Raw genomic sequence first — 15380 nt, 5'->3', positions numbered from 1 at the left:
GAGGCACAGGACTTGTGAGGTACAGAGCAGGCAGCAGGTGAGGCACAGGACTTGTGAGGTGCAGGCAGGCAGCAGTTGAGGCACAGGACCTGTGAGGTACAGAGCAGGCAGCAGGTGAGGCACAGGACCTGTGAGGTGCAGGCAGGCAGCAGTTGAGGCACAGGACCTGTGAGGTACAGAGCAGGCAGCAGGTGAGGCACAGGACTTGTGAGGTGCAGGCAGGCAGCAGTTGAGGCACAGGACCTGTGAGGTACAGAGCAGGCAGCAGGTGAGGCACAGGACCTGTGAGGTGCAGGCAGGCAGCAGTTGAGGCACAGGACCTGTGAGGTACAGAGCAGGCAGCAGGTGAGGCACAGGACCTGTGAGGTGCAGGCAGGCAGCAGTTGAGGCACAGGACCTGTGAGGTACAGAGCAGGCAGCAGGTGAGGCACAGGACTTGTGAGGTGCAGAGCAGGCAGCAGGTGAGGCACAGGACTTGTGAGGTGCAGGCAGGCAGCAGTTGAGGCACAGGACCTGTGAGGTACAGAGCAGGCAGCAGGTGAGGCACAGGACTTCTCAGCATCATTTGTTTCTTGGGAAGCAAAGTTACAGCTGCCTGGGCTTTCCCCTGTGGGGTCCAGGCACCGAGCAGCCTCCCCTCGGGGCGGATAACGGGACCCTATAAGGCGCATTAACACCTATAATCGCTGAAAATCCCATTTCAGGATTTGCGGTCTCTTTAAACCAGATTTTTTTCAGCACTTAATTTGATCCCTCCGCCAGCGTCACATCACAGCACCAGCGTATCCCTCCGCAGCGATCGCATCCTGCAGTGGGAGAGCGGTCGGAGCCCCCCGGGTGACAGCACCATGGGAGCCTGGGGACTGAGCCTGGGGGTCCTGCACTGCCTGGGGGTCTACATTCATCTGAGCGTTGGAGACAAGCACGGCACAGCTGATGGTATTATTACTGATGGATCTGGCTTTCTATGCATTGTGGGGAGGGGGGCTTTGAGTTTTGGGGGTCCCTTCTGCCTGTGACCGATACCTCATGTGAATGAAGGTTACTTATAAGGGGTGACAGATCTGCAGCGCAGCACATGAGCTTTCCTGCTCTCTCTAGGGCTGTGATTCTAGGGGCTCCAGGTGGGTTTTGTGGGGGTCCTCATAATAAATGGCCAGTGCACATAGTCCCAGTTTAGAAGTGTTCTGTATAGTGCTGGACTGGGGACTGATGTGGGATCTGTGACATCGGACATCTATCGCTGATCGGGCGATATAGGGTTAATGACAGAATCTTGTAATTCTCCTACATCAAATTGCGTTTTGTATTTAAAGGGATGTTTTTGTTAAAGTAGCAAATGTGATGTTTGGGGCATGGGGGATGGGGTGGTGTCTGGGGTGTTGGAGACGTTACCCTTGTAGTGGTACCACATCCGATGTTAGGTGTTGTAGTCCTTTTGGGGTGATTTGGTGGCCCTAGTGGGGTAGTATGTGCTGGAGGTGAACATGTCGGATTACCCCTGTGTGACCCCTGCCCCATAGTGAGCACGTTACCCTGGATTCTGCCCACCCCAGCTCTCTGCCCTGCTAGCTCACACAATGTGATTATTGATTTAGAAGCCCGGAAGTTTGGCACACTGCTCCGAAGATGTTACAGTGATTGGCAGCAGCGGCTTGGTCTGACACTGCCATGGATAACTGGTCAATATTTGCTGCGCTCCTACCGCCATACAAATGAGACCTGGCGATTCAGGCTGCGGTGTCAGGACACTGTGCGGTAGCGTGGGGCACAGAGGGGGCACAGTGTCCAGGGACTGATCCCAACACACTGCCAGATTACATTTCACTGTGAAGAATGGCGGTGGCAGTGATGGATGCCACATCCCTAATGAGGACAATCAGAGTTGTAGTGATATTGTAGTTTGGGGTGAGGAAGATTAATACGGCCGATGCGCGGGAAGTGTGGAGACCCCTACTGATTATGGGGAGATTGGGAAGAACACGGAGAAGTGATGGATGGGCTCTAAGGAAACTAGTGGAATCATTGCGTTCATCTATCTATTATCTATCGTCTGTCTATCTCATATTATCTATCTCATATTTATCACATCTATCTATATCTATCTATCTATCTATCTATCTATCTATCTATCTATCTATCTATCCCATATCTATCTATCTATCTCATATCTATCTATCTATCTCATATCTATCTATCTATCTATCTATCCCATATCTATCTATCTATCTCATATCTATCTATCTATCTCATATCTATCTATCTATCTCATATCTATCTATCTATCTATCTATCTATCTATCTATCTATCTATCCCATATCTATCTATCTATCTATCTATCTATCTATCTATCTATCTATCTCATATCTATCTATCTATCTATCTATCTATCTATCTATCTATCTATCTATCTATCTATCTATCTGTCTATCTATCTCTATCTATCTATCTATGTATCTATCTATCTATCTATCTATCTCATATCTATCTATCTATCTCATATCTATCTATCTCATATCTATCTATCTATCTATCACATATCTATTATCTATCTCCCCATCTTGCTATTTAGCTCATCTCTTGTTTATTCCTCCATTTATCTTGCATACGTCATGTTTATCTATTTTCAGTCGACCTGTTATCTATCTACATTTTCATTAGCATGTTTTTCTTTGTGTTTGTTTGTCAATGCAAGTTTTCTGTCTACATCTGTCTATCATTCTCTTGTCTTTCTCATATCTATCTATTTATCTATCTATCTATCTATCTATCTATCTATCTATCTATCTATCCATTCTTCTATCTCATGTCTGTCTGTTGAATATCATTTTCTATCATTGTCTTTCTTGCTTTTCTATCTTTCTCTTTCCTTCTCTCTTTTCTTTTTTTATTTCTCAATTGATCACATCTGTCCTGCTAATCTCACACTCCTATCTATCTATGTATCTATCTATCTAGAAAATAGTTTTGGCAAGCCTCAAAAAGGCATTTAATAGATAATCCATAAAGCATAGGCAGCAGTACAAGCATTTCAAATGTAAAAAAGTGGTTTATTTGCCCATTTGAATCATGGCCATCTATCACATATCTATCCCATATCTATCACATTATCTATCTATCTATATATCTATGTATTATCTACCTCTATATCGCATATATCTATCTATCCATCTATCTATCTCATATCTATCTATCTATCGATCTATCTCATATCTATCTATCTATCTATCTATCTATCTGTCTATCTATCTCTATCTATCTATCTATGTATCTATCTATCTATAGATCTATCTCATATCAATCTATCATCTATCTGTCTATCTATCTCTATCTATCTATCTATGTATCTATCTATAGATCTATCTCATATCAATCTATCTATCTCATAGCTATCTATCTATCCCATATCTATCACATTATCTATCTATCTATCTATCTATCCATCTATCTCATATCTATATATCTATAGATCTATCTATCTATCGATGTATCTATCCCATATCTATCACATTATCTATCTATCTATCTATCTATCTATCTATCTATCTATCTATCTATCTATCTATAGATCTATCTCATATCTATAGGTCTATCTCATATCAATCTATCTATCTCATATCTATCTATCTATCCCATATCTATCACATTATCGATCTATCTATCTATCTATCTATCTATCTATCTATCTATCTATCTATCTATCTATCTCATATCTATCTATCACATTATCTATCTATCTATCTATCTATCTATCTATCTATCTATCTATCATCTACCTCTCTATCGCATATCTATCTATCTATCTATCTATCTATCTATCTATCTATCTATCTATCTATCTATCTATCCATCCATCTATCTCATATCTATATATCTATAGATCTATCTCATATCTATCTATCTATCATCTACCTCTCTATCGCATATCAAGATTCAAAGAAGCTTTATTGGCAGGACCAAATACACATCAGTTTTGCCAAAGCAAGTGTATAAAGGCAATAGGGATAGGGACTGTGGGGATGTTGGGTAGGAGCTGTAGGGGAGGTGGATGGGGCAGGTCCATTGTGGGGGCTATAGTCCATGGCATAGGGGAGGTGGATGGGGCAGGTCCATTGTGGGGGCTATAGTCCATGGCATAGGGGAGGTGGATGGGGCAGATGCAGGGTGGGGGCTATAGTCCATGGCATAGGGGAGGTGGATGGGGCAGGTCCAGTTTGGGGGCTATAGTCCATGGCATAGGGGAGGTGGATGGGGGCAGATCCAGGGTGGGGGCTATAGTCCATGGCATAGGGGAGGTGGATGGGGCAGGTCCAGGTTGGGGGCTATAGTCCATGGTATCATAGTTCTCTTTCTCGCAGTCTATGGCATTCGCTCACATACCCCGCGCTGCTATCTCCACTGCGCTCTCTTCTTCTCCCAGCAGGATATATGTTTTCTCTTCCTCTTTCATGGTGATGAAGTCTGGGAAGAGATGTGCGAGTCTCCTGAAGTGAGTGTTCCTCACTGCTGAGTATTTGGAGCAGTGTAGCAGGAAGTGGGTTTCGTCCTCTTTGGCCTCCTGATCACAGTGTTGGCACAGTCTTTCCTCCCTGGGCTTGTAGCTCTGCCTGTGTCGGCCACATTCGATGGCCAGGCTGTGGGCGCTGAGTCTATATCGGCTCAGGATCTGGCGGTCTCTGGGGTCCGGGAGTTTCTCCAGATATGGGGCCAGTCTGTAGTCTCTCTGTAGGCTCCGGTACATGGTCAGTTTCTGTGAGCTGATGATATCATTCTTCCAGTCACTGACATACCTCTCCTGGCCTTCGTCTGCCATCTTCCTAATTCCGGCTTTTGTCAGGTTGTTGTGATTGGTGTTCTGGTCCGGTTGGGTTTGGCTGGGCTGTTCCGAGGGTTCTGGTTTTTCTGTTTCACCTACATGTATCATGGCTTTATGGTGATGGGAGCTTGGATTGCTCCTATGCAAGTGAGCCCGGAATGACAGCGCCTTCTTTAGAACTGTTAGATGTAGAGGGAATCTGCCCAGCTCGGCCCGACAAGCACTGTTGAAGGTGCTCAGATGGACCTGGAGAAGGTGCTTGCAGAATTCCAGGTGGAATATTTCTGTTGGACTGGAATCCCACTTTGACCAGTCTGGGTAGGTGTGAGGACCCCAGACTTCGCTGCCATACAGGAGGATTGGGGCGATGATGGAGTCGAAGATTTTTAGCCAGACCCTCACTGGTGGCTTCAGATGGTAGAGTGTCCTTCGGATGGCATAGAAGGTTTTGCAGGCCTTATCTTTCAGGGTCTCTATGGCTTGTTTGAAACTCCCTGACCGGTGAATCTCTAGGCCCAAGTAGGTATATTTGTCAGTTCCTGTGAGGTCGCAGTTGTTGAGGACGAATGGTGGGTGTTGGTCTGATCTTCTCTTTCTCCTCTGGAACACCATGGTGTTGGTTTTCTTTAGGTTGACCGGTAGAGCCCAGGTGGAGCTGAATTTCTCTAGGATTTTCAGGTTGTCCTGGAGGCCTTTCTTGGATGGTGACAGCAGCAGCAGGTCATCTGCATACAGCAGGAATTTCACCTGAGCGTCGTGGAGGGTGAGACCTGGTGCTGAGGAGGATTCCAGGGCGGTAGCCAGCTCGTTGATGTAGATGTTGAAGAGCGTTGGACTTAGGCTGCAGCCTTGTCTGACTCCGCGGCTCTGCTGGAAATAAGCCGTTCTTTTGCCGTTCACACTCACGCTGCAGCGGTTCTCGGTGTAGGAGCTTTTGATGACATCGTAGGTCTTTCCTCCTATTCCACTCTCCAGCAGTTTCAGGAATAAGCCCGGGTGCCACACTGAATCAAAGGCCTTTTTAAAGTCCACAAAGCAGGCGTATATCTTCCCATTCTTTGTATTGTAGACGTGTTTCTGAATGAGGCTGTGCAGAGTATAGATGTGGTCAGTGGTGCGGTGGTTCGGCATGAACCTTGCTTGGCTCTTGCTGAGGACGTTGTGCTCGGTGAGGAAGGTGAGGATCCTCTTGTTCAGGATACTGTTGAACAGTTTTCCCAGGTTGCTGCTGACGCATATGCCTCTGTAGTTGGCTGGGTCATACCTGTCCCCACTCTTGTGGATGGGCGTGATGAGGCCTTGGTTCCAGGTACGAGGGAAGTAGCCGGCACTCAGTACAATATTGAAGAGTTTAACCATTGCAGCCTGTATTTCTGGTGGGCTGAACTTCAGCATTTCTGGTAGGATTCCATCCAGGCCACCGGCTTTTCTACATCTTATGGAGGAGAGTCTCTCGGTTACTTCCTGTAGTGTTATGGGTGTATCCACCGGGTTTTGGAAGTTTTTGATTTTTTCCTCCATTGCTTTTAGTTTCGCCATTATGTTTTCCTGTTCTTGGCTTAGTCCTTCCTTTGGAATGTCTTTATAGAGGTCTCTGAAGTATTGGAGCCAGAGGTTGCCATTTTGGATATGGTTGTTGTTTTTCTTGTCTTTGGTGCCCATGTGGTTCCATAGATCCCAGAAGGAGTTGTCTTGGAGGGCGTCTTGGAGTTGGTTAAGCTTGGTAGAGATGTAACTCTGCTTCTTCCTCCTGAGGATGGTTTTGTACTGCTTTTGTATGGAGTCATAGGCTTCCCTCAGACCCAGGTGGTTGGGGTCTCTGTGTTTCTTGTTGGAGGCTGTTCTCAGGGTCTTCCGTACAGCTTTGCATTCTTTGTCAAACCAGCCATTGACCTGTGTTTCTTTTGGTCTCTTGTAGTCGACTTTTTTAAGGTCGGACAGTCTGGCCATTGCGTAGAATATATTGTTGAGGTCCTTTGCGGCTTGGCTCACTCCCTCTGGGTTTGGCATGTACTCGAGGTTGTAGAAGTGGTGGAGCATCCGCTGTATTTCAGGTCTGCTGGAAGCTTCTTTATACTTTAGTGCCGACATTTTGGACCATTTGTAGGATGGAGGCCGGGTGAAGAGGCCGCTCTGCTGTGGCTTCTGAGTGGATGGTTTCTCTGTAGATTTCCTGTACAGAAGAAGTTGGCTGTGGTCTGACAGGTGCGTTTGTGGGGTGACTATGAAGGCGCTGACATCTGCCAGGTTCAGGTCTGTAATGGCGTAATCAACTACGCTCCTCCCTACATGGGAGTTTAGTGTATACCTTCCTAAGGAGTCACCCTTGCTTCGTCCATTGAGGATATGAAGTCCTAAACTTTTACATACGTTCAGGAGCTTTCTGCCACTTTTGTTGACTGTACTGTCATAGCTGTTTCTCTCAGTGTGTACAGGGTCTTGGCCGTCATTCTCTGCTCCAAGTATGTAGATGTTTCCATCCGTGGTCAGGAAGTCTCTCTCTCTCCCTGTTCTTGCATTGAGGTCTCCAAAGATGAGAACTTTGCCCAGGGCCTGATAATGGGCGGCTTCTCTTTGTAAGATCTCGAAGCAGTCTGGATTGAAGTAGGGGGACTCTGGCGGTGGTATATAGGTGGCACAGAGGTGGACATCAGACTGACAGGTGAGGATGGAGCTGCTGATTCTGATCCATATGTGGCTGCCTCCTTTCTTCACCGGTTTGATGTACTGATGGAGCTCCTCTTTATACCAGATCGCTACTCCTCCTGAGCCCCGGCCCTGTTTGATGTTTTTATTTTTCTGGGCATGGACCCAGAATTCCTTGTATCCAATAGGCACCAGGGATTCATTTTCGGCTCTGGTCCATGTTTCCAGGAGGATCTGAATGTCTATATTTTTCAGACTTTGTATAAAATCAGGGTCCTTTGTTTTAGATCCGAAGGTTGAGGCGTTGAGACCCTGGATATTCCAGCTGCTGATTGTAAGTGAAGACATTCTTCTGTGTGGTTTGTGTGTATACCTTGTAATGAGTATGGCTGTGTGGGACAAACTGGATTTCTGACAGTTTTATAGAAGAGCTTGGTTCCATCCAGTCACATTATTATTCTGCGCAGTGCATTGAGCAGGTTTATTATCTCATCCCTATCTCTGCTCTGCATGTATCTGTGTGGGTTTGGTGGTCTCCTCGGTGGAGGTCTCCACCTCCGATGGTCCGACACTGGGTGAAGAGCTTTGTTTCCAGCTTCAGGAGGTAGCCTTGGGGTTTTCTGTTTTATCGTTCTCGGGGGTCTTTCAGTGTGATTATGGCCACTGTTGAATCCAGGCCCGGGGTCTCTGTTTAGCACGATGTCCTTCAGCTCTTTGGCCAGGAGGCTGACCCCTTGTTTGTTGAGGTGTTTATCATCGTGCAGGTGACTGATGTTTATGGAGAGGTGTTGTGCCAGGGTCACATTTGGCACAGTCTTGATCCTTTCAGTCAGTTCTGCATTGATGGCTTGGGTGGTTGGCCTGGGTATGTCCTTTCTTGGGAGCAGCGATGACAGAAGGATTTTACTGTCCGGGAATTTTAGGTTTGCCATCTTTGCCAGTTTGATCAGTTGTTCTGCGATCTGCTGGTCTGGCCGATTGTTTGTACCCGTGTGTATAATAATGTGCTTTGGGTTGGTAAACCGTGGTCTACTGATGACCTCTGTCACCTGTTCGATACTTGCACAGCGAATTGTACGGACCTGTTTTCCTGGGAATAGCCGCTGTGTATTTAGGTACTTCCCATTTGAGTCCATTATTAGGACAATAGCAGGGCTTTGTGATGTCTTGGGTGTGCTACGGTGCTGCTGACGGGGGTCTGTGGTGCTGGCTTTGCTGGTGGCTGGTTCTCTTCTCTCTTCTATCTCTGTGGTTTCAGGATTTGAGTCCATTATTAGGACAGTATCAGGACTTTGCGATGTCTTGGGTGGGCTAATGTGCTGCTGACGGAGGTCTGTGGTGCTGGCTGGATCTCTTCTCTCTTCCATCTCTCTGGTTTCAGGATTTGAGTCCATTATTAGGACAATATCAGGACTTTGCGATGTCTTGGGTGGGCTACGGTGCTGCTGATGGGGGTCTGTGGTGCTGGCTTTGCTGGTGGCTGGTTCTTTTCTCTCTTCCATCATATTGTTGGTTATTATTTTAATGCTGTTTGGTGTCTCTACATTCTGTTCAGTGGTGGCCATGTTGTCTGCTCTCTCGCTTGTGCCCATTGCCCCCTGCTGGTTCAGATGTCCAGGGCTATGGGCTTTTAATTCTGTAATTTCCTTTCGGAGTTGATCATTGTCTTTTTTCAGCTTCCCCATTTCCTGTAGTGCTGTCTTGTGTTGACATTTCAGTTCACACATTTCCTCCCTTATTTTCTGTAGGGCCTTGTCATTTGCTGCTTGGTAATTTGCATTGCTTTGTGAGTTTCTTTCACATTCTAATTTCAGTTGGACCAAGTCTATATCTAGTTGAGATAAGAAGTCTCTGATGTTATCAGGCGAGAGGTGTGAAGTGTCGGGGGTTAGGCAGCTCTGTCTAGGAATCCCTATGTGAGCATTAGAGGTCGCATTAGAGGTAGCTGCTGGGGCTTGTAGTCCTTTATAGGTTTGTGCCTGCTCTTTGATATCAGAGAAACAATTTTCAAATTGCTGCAGAATCTCCTCATTCCCCTGCGCCATGACTGTGCCATTTTTGTATAGGCTTATGGTGAGCGCATTGGTGTCCTCATCTGCTTGGCTGGTAATTTTAATCCGCTGGACACCATTAGCGTTGGATTTAGATACATGTTTATATCGTTTGCACAGCGCAGTGTGCCAGGCTGAGAGACGGTCTGTATAGAATAATACATTGGTTTTTCTTTTTCGTTCTTCCTTTGTGAAATCTGCATAAAGAGTCTCCGGATTCTCTCTAATGTAGTCCATCTTGCGTTTATTGCCCCCCTGTGTTATCTCCTGATCTGGCCCCCAGCATTCCTGTGTCTCTGGCTCTGGGCTTTGTTCATTTACTTGTTCTAAATTTGTGTTTTCCATTTTGTAGTTATATCTTAATTATAATCCTTGTTTCTAAGGAGGTTAATTTGTAGCAAGTCTATAGGTTGTGTTGTAGTTAAAGAACTCTCCTACCTTCTATAGGTCCAGGTATCAGGATGTCAGATGTATGATGTCGGCTGCTTCCAGTCTGTGTCCTCAAGGAGATTCTTGTTTTGTCCTTTAAGTCCTCCAATTCTTCCTTTTTTCATAAAAACTAAAGTCCAGTTCAGTCCAGATCACTTTTATGTTCCACGGAGTTGAGTTTTTCCAGGTTTTGTCTTACAGTTGCCTCATTACAAGGTATAAAGTGATGGAAATTCAGGAGCTCATGTTCATTGCTTCTTACTCCTAAGAATGGTGGGCGGGATATCTATCTATCTATCCATCTATCTCATATCTATCTATCTATCGATCTATCTCATATCTATCTATCTATCTATCTATCTATCTATCTATCCCATATCTATCACATTATCTATCTATCTATCTATCTATCTATCTATCTATCTATCTATTCAATTCAATTCAATTCAAATGAGCTTTATTGGCAGGACTAAGTACATGTTAGCATTGCCAAAGCATATGGTAAAAATACGGGGGTAGGGGAGGGGGGGATATAGAGGTCCAAGGAATATCAAATTCCTTTTAGAGGATAGGGGATGTTTCCAGGGTGGGGTATAGGAGTCCATGACATATCAGGCTCTTTAGTGGGGGGATAGGGACATGTCCAGGGTGGGGTATAGGAGTCCATGACATATCAGGCTCTTTAGTCGGGGGATAGGGACGTGTCCAGTGTTGGGATACAGGAGTCCATGACATATCAGGCTCCTCTTAGTCTGTGGCAGGCACTGACATATTCCGCTGCTACGGCCACTGCACTTTTCTCTTCCCCCAGTATTATCGGCAGTTTCTCTTCCTCCTCCTTGGAGGTGAAGTCTGGGAGGAGATCAGACAGTCTCTTGAAGTGAGTGTCCCTCACTGCGGAGTATTTGGGGCACCTCAGCAGGAAGTGGGCCTCATCCTCCACGGCCTCCTGGGGGCACTGATGGCAGAGTCTGCTCTCTCGAGGCTTGTAGTTCTGTCGGTGCCGCCCGGATTTGATGAGTAGGCTGTGGGCGCTCAGTCTGTACCGGCTCAGGATCTGTCGATCTTTGGGGTTTTCTAGTTTCTCTAGATATGGGGCCAGTTTGTACTCCCTCTGTAGATTCTGGTATATTGTCAGTTTCTGGGATTTGTTTATGTCGTTCCTCCAGATGCTGAGATATTCCTCTTTGACTTTGTGTACTATTTTCTGGATTTCACCTTTTGTCAGGCCATGGAGGTTGATGGCTTGGTCAGACTGGCTATCTATCTATCTATCTATCTATCTATCTATCTATCTATCTATCTATCTATCCCATATTTAGATCTCTTATCTATCCATCTATCTATCTATCTATCTATCCCATATTTAGATCTCTTATCTATCCATCTATCTATCTATCTATCAAATTATCTATCTATCTATCTATCTATCTATCTATCTATCTATCTATCTATCTATCTATCCCATATTTAGATCTCTTATCTATGTATCTATCTATCTATCAATCAAATTATCTATCTATCTACCTCTCTATCTCATATCTATCTATCTATAGATCTATCTAATATCTATCTATCTATCTATCTATCTATCTATCTCATATCTATCTATCACATTATCTATCTATCCCATATCTATCACATTATCTATCTATCTATCTATCTATCTGTCTATCTATCTATATATCTATCTATCTATCTATTATCTACCTCTATATCGCATATCTATCTATCCATCTATCTATCTCATATCTATCTATCACATTATCTATCTATCTATCTATCTATCTATCTATCTATCTATCCCATATCTATCACATTATCTATCTATCTATCCCATATCTATCACATTATCTATCTATCTATCTATCTATCTATCTATCTATCTATCTATCATCTACCTCTCTATCACATATCTATCTATCCATCTATCTATCTCATATCTATCTATCTATCTATCTCATATCTATCTATCTATCTATCCCATTATCTATCTATCTATCTATCTATCTATCTATCTATCTATCTATCATCTACCTCTATATCGCATATCTATCTATCCATCTATCTATCTATCCATCTATCTATCTCATATCTATCTATCTATCCCATATCTATCTATCTATCTATCTATCTATCTATCTATCTATCTATCTATCTATCTATCTCATATCTATCTATCTATCTATCTATCTATCCCATATCTATCACATTATCTATCTATCTATCTATCTATCACATTATCTATCTATCTATCACATTATCTATCTATCTATCTCATATCTATCTATCTATCTATCTATCTATCTATCTATCTATCTATCCCATATCTATCACATATCTATCTATCCATCCATCTCATGTCTAATCACCTAATATATACATTTTTCTGCCTATTTTTCGTTCCACACATAAGCTCTCGAGTTGCTATGCGCTACATAAGTGCAAATGGATTACTGCACAACATTGCAATTTGCATGAAGTGACTGTGGGAGTAATTGAAGCAATTGTGCAGAAGATACAAAGTGTAAGAACATGGGGGTTACATTTTATCCATGTAGGGAAGGAGACGATGACACACACAGTTATATATAGGATTTCAGCAGAGAGGTAATATATAGACCAGCACATATCTGCAACAGGTATAAATGGAAAGCTAGTGCAGGCGGAGTCCTATTAAAATGTATGTCTTACACGATAACCATCTTTTAGTTTTTCTTTCATCAATCAATAGGGCACATGAATATAAGCATCTTTGTAATGTATCTTATCATACAGATCTGCTTTCGCCTCCTGGACTGATCTGTCATTCTCAATTCATGAGTAAAATATCCGTATTCAGTTAAGAAAGATTTTCCCATTACTGAGATAGGAGATGACAGTTGGTGCGTTTAAAGTTCTATGGAGGGAGAAACTAGAGGCAGACACAAGTTTCCTGACATCACACAGTTCTCTATAGAACTCCATGAGCACCAACTGTCATTTCCAATCTATGTAAGCTCTGAAGAAGAGGTTTTACCAGTGAATTGGATGTTTTGAGAATGAATGATCAGTCCAGGAGGAGAAAGAAGCAGATTTCTCTCATAATATATATTGCAAAGTTTCTTATTGTTGGGTTATGATGATTACTCTTTAGATGCAGGTATATATAATATGTCCTGATTTAAAGTTAAGTTCCGCCTTATAGTGGGATTACTACTTTTGTATATCCACAGCACGGTGCAATCTGTGATCCACCCACAGAATGGACATATAACTGTTGATCCCCTGTATTCTTCGAATGGATCCCTGCATGTTTCTCATAAAAAATTCTATACTAGCGAATTGCCTGTGATTTCATAAAATGTAAAGAGACTCCTAACCAGAGCATAGCCTAAAATCGGAGTTAGATAAATGGTTGCTTTAGGCCGGCGTCACACTCGGCATAAGACAATACGGTCCGTAAATTACGACCGTAATACGCAGAAAAGTCCCCAAAATAGTGGTCCGTAGCTCCTCCGTAGGCAGGGTGTGTCAGCGTATTTTGCTCATGGCATCCTCCGTATGTAATCCGTATGGCATCCGTACTGCGAGATTTTCTCGCAGGCTTGCAAAACCGACATAGGGACTTACAATGGATCCATGTGCTCCCAAAAACATAAAAACATATGTACTGTCATATATACAGTGGGGCAAAAAAGTATTTAGTCAGTCAGCAATAGTGCAAGTTCCACCACTTAAAAAGATGAGAGGCGTCTGTAATTTACATCATAGGTAGACCTCAACTATGGGAGACAAACTGAGAAAAAAAAATCCAGAAAATCACATTGTCTGTTTTTTTAACATTTTATTTGCATATTATGGTGGAAAATAAGTATTTGGTCAGAAACAAAATTTCATCTCAATACTTTGTAATATATCCTTTGTTGGCAATGACAGAGGTCAAACGTTTTCTGTAAGTCTTCACAAGGTTGCCACACACTGTTGTTGGTATGTTGGCCCATTCCTCCATGCAGATCTCCTCTAGAGCAGTGATGTTTTTGGCTTTTCGCTTGGCAACACGGACTTTCAACTCCCTCCAAAGGTTTTCTATAGGGTTGAGATCTGGAGACTGGCTAGGCCACTCCAGGACCTTGAAATGCTTCTTACGAAGCCACTCCTTCGTTGCCCTGGCGGTGTGCTTTGGATCATTGTCATGTTGAAAGACCCAGCCACGTTTCATCTTCAATGCCCTTGCTGATGGAAGGAGGTTTGCACTCAAAATCTCACGATACATGGCCCCATTCATTCTTTCATGTACCCGGATCAGTCGTCCTGGCCCCTTTGCAGAGAAACAGCCCCAAAGCATGATGTTTCCACCACCATGCTTTACAGTAGGTATGGTGTTTGATGGATGCAACTCAGTATTCTTTTTCCTCCAAACACGACAAGTTGTGTTTCTACCAAACAGTTCCAGTTTGGTTTCATCAGACCATAGGACATTCTCCCAAAACTCCTCTGGATCATCCAAATGCTCTCTAGCAAACTTCAGACGGGCCCGGACATGTACTGGCTTAAGCAGTGGGACACGTCTGGCACTGCAGGATCTGAGTCCATGGTGGCCTAGTGTGTTACTTATGGTAGGCCTTGTTACATTGGTCCCAGCTCTCTGCAGTTCATTCACTAGGTCCCCCCGCGTGGTTCTGGGATTTTTGCTCACCGTTCTTGTGATCATTCTGACCCCACGGGGTGGGATTTTGCGTGGAGCTCCAGATCGAGGGAGATTATCAGTGGTCTTGTATGTCTTCCATTTTCTAATTATTGCTCCCACTGTTGATTTCTTCACTCCAAGCTGGTTGGCTATTGCAGATTCAGTCTTCCCAGCCTGGTGCAGGGCTACAATTTTGTTTCTGGTGTCCTTTGACAGCTCTTTGGTCTTCACCATAGTGGAGTTTGGAGTCAGACTGTTTGAGGGTGTGCACAGGTGTCTTTTTATACTGATAACAAGTTTAAACAGGTGCCATTACTACAGGTAATGAGTGGAGGAAAGAGGAGACTCTTAAAGAAGAAGTTACAGGTCTGTGAGAGCCAGAAATCTTGATTGTTTGTTTCTGACCAAATACTTATTTTCCACCATAATATGCAAATAAAATGTTAAAAAAACAGACAATGTGATTTTCTGGATTTTTTTTTCTCAGTTTGTCTCCCATAGTTGAGGTCTACCTATGATGTAAATTACAGACGCCTCTCATCTTTTTAAGTGGTGGAACTTGCACTATTGCTGACTGACTAAATACTTTTTTGCCCCATTGTGTATATATGTATATATATATATATATATATATATATATATATATATGTCAGTGAGACACATATATATATATATATATATATATTTTAATATTTCATCCAGCGCGAGATAGCTTAAAAGCTTAAATTGAATTGCCGGCTTTTGCTATCTCCTTCCTAAACCCGACAT

The 15380-nt window shown here is 43.5% G+C and overlaps 1 protein-coding gene across 1 annotated transcript in view; it reads left to right on the top strand.

The window, feature by feature from the left end:
* The first annotated feature begins 563 nt into the window (after positions 1–563).
* Positions 564–15380, top strand: part of VSTM2L (V-set and transmembrane domain containing 2 like) — a 112912-nt gene continuing 98095 nt past the window's right edge. Inside the window, exon 1 of the mRNA XM_069752279.1 lies at positions 564–939. Coding sequence (XP_069608380.1) covers positions 849–939 — 91 coding nt within the window. The 5' untranslated portion in view covers positions 564–848. The remainder of the gene's footprint in view (positions 940–15380) is intronic.

Source organism: Ranitomeya imitator, chromosome 2 (genome assembly GCF_032444005.1).
Source record: "Ranitomeya imitator isolate aRanImi1 chromosome 2, aRanImi1.pri, whole genome shotgun sequence".
NCBI lineage: Eukaryota > Metazoa > Chordata > Amphibia > Anura > Dendrobatidae > Ranitomeya > Ranitomeya imitator.
Note: the sequence above shows the minus strand (reverse complement) of the source record. Positions and strands in the feature narration are given on the sequence as shown.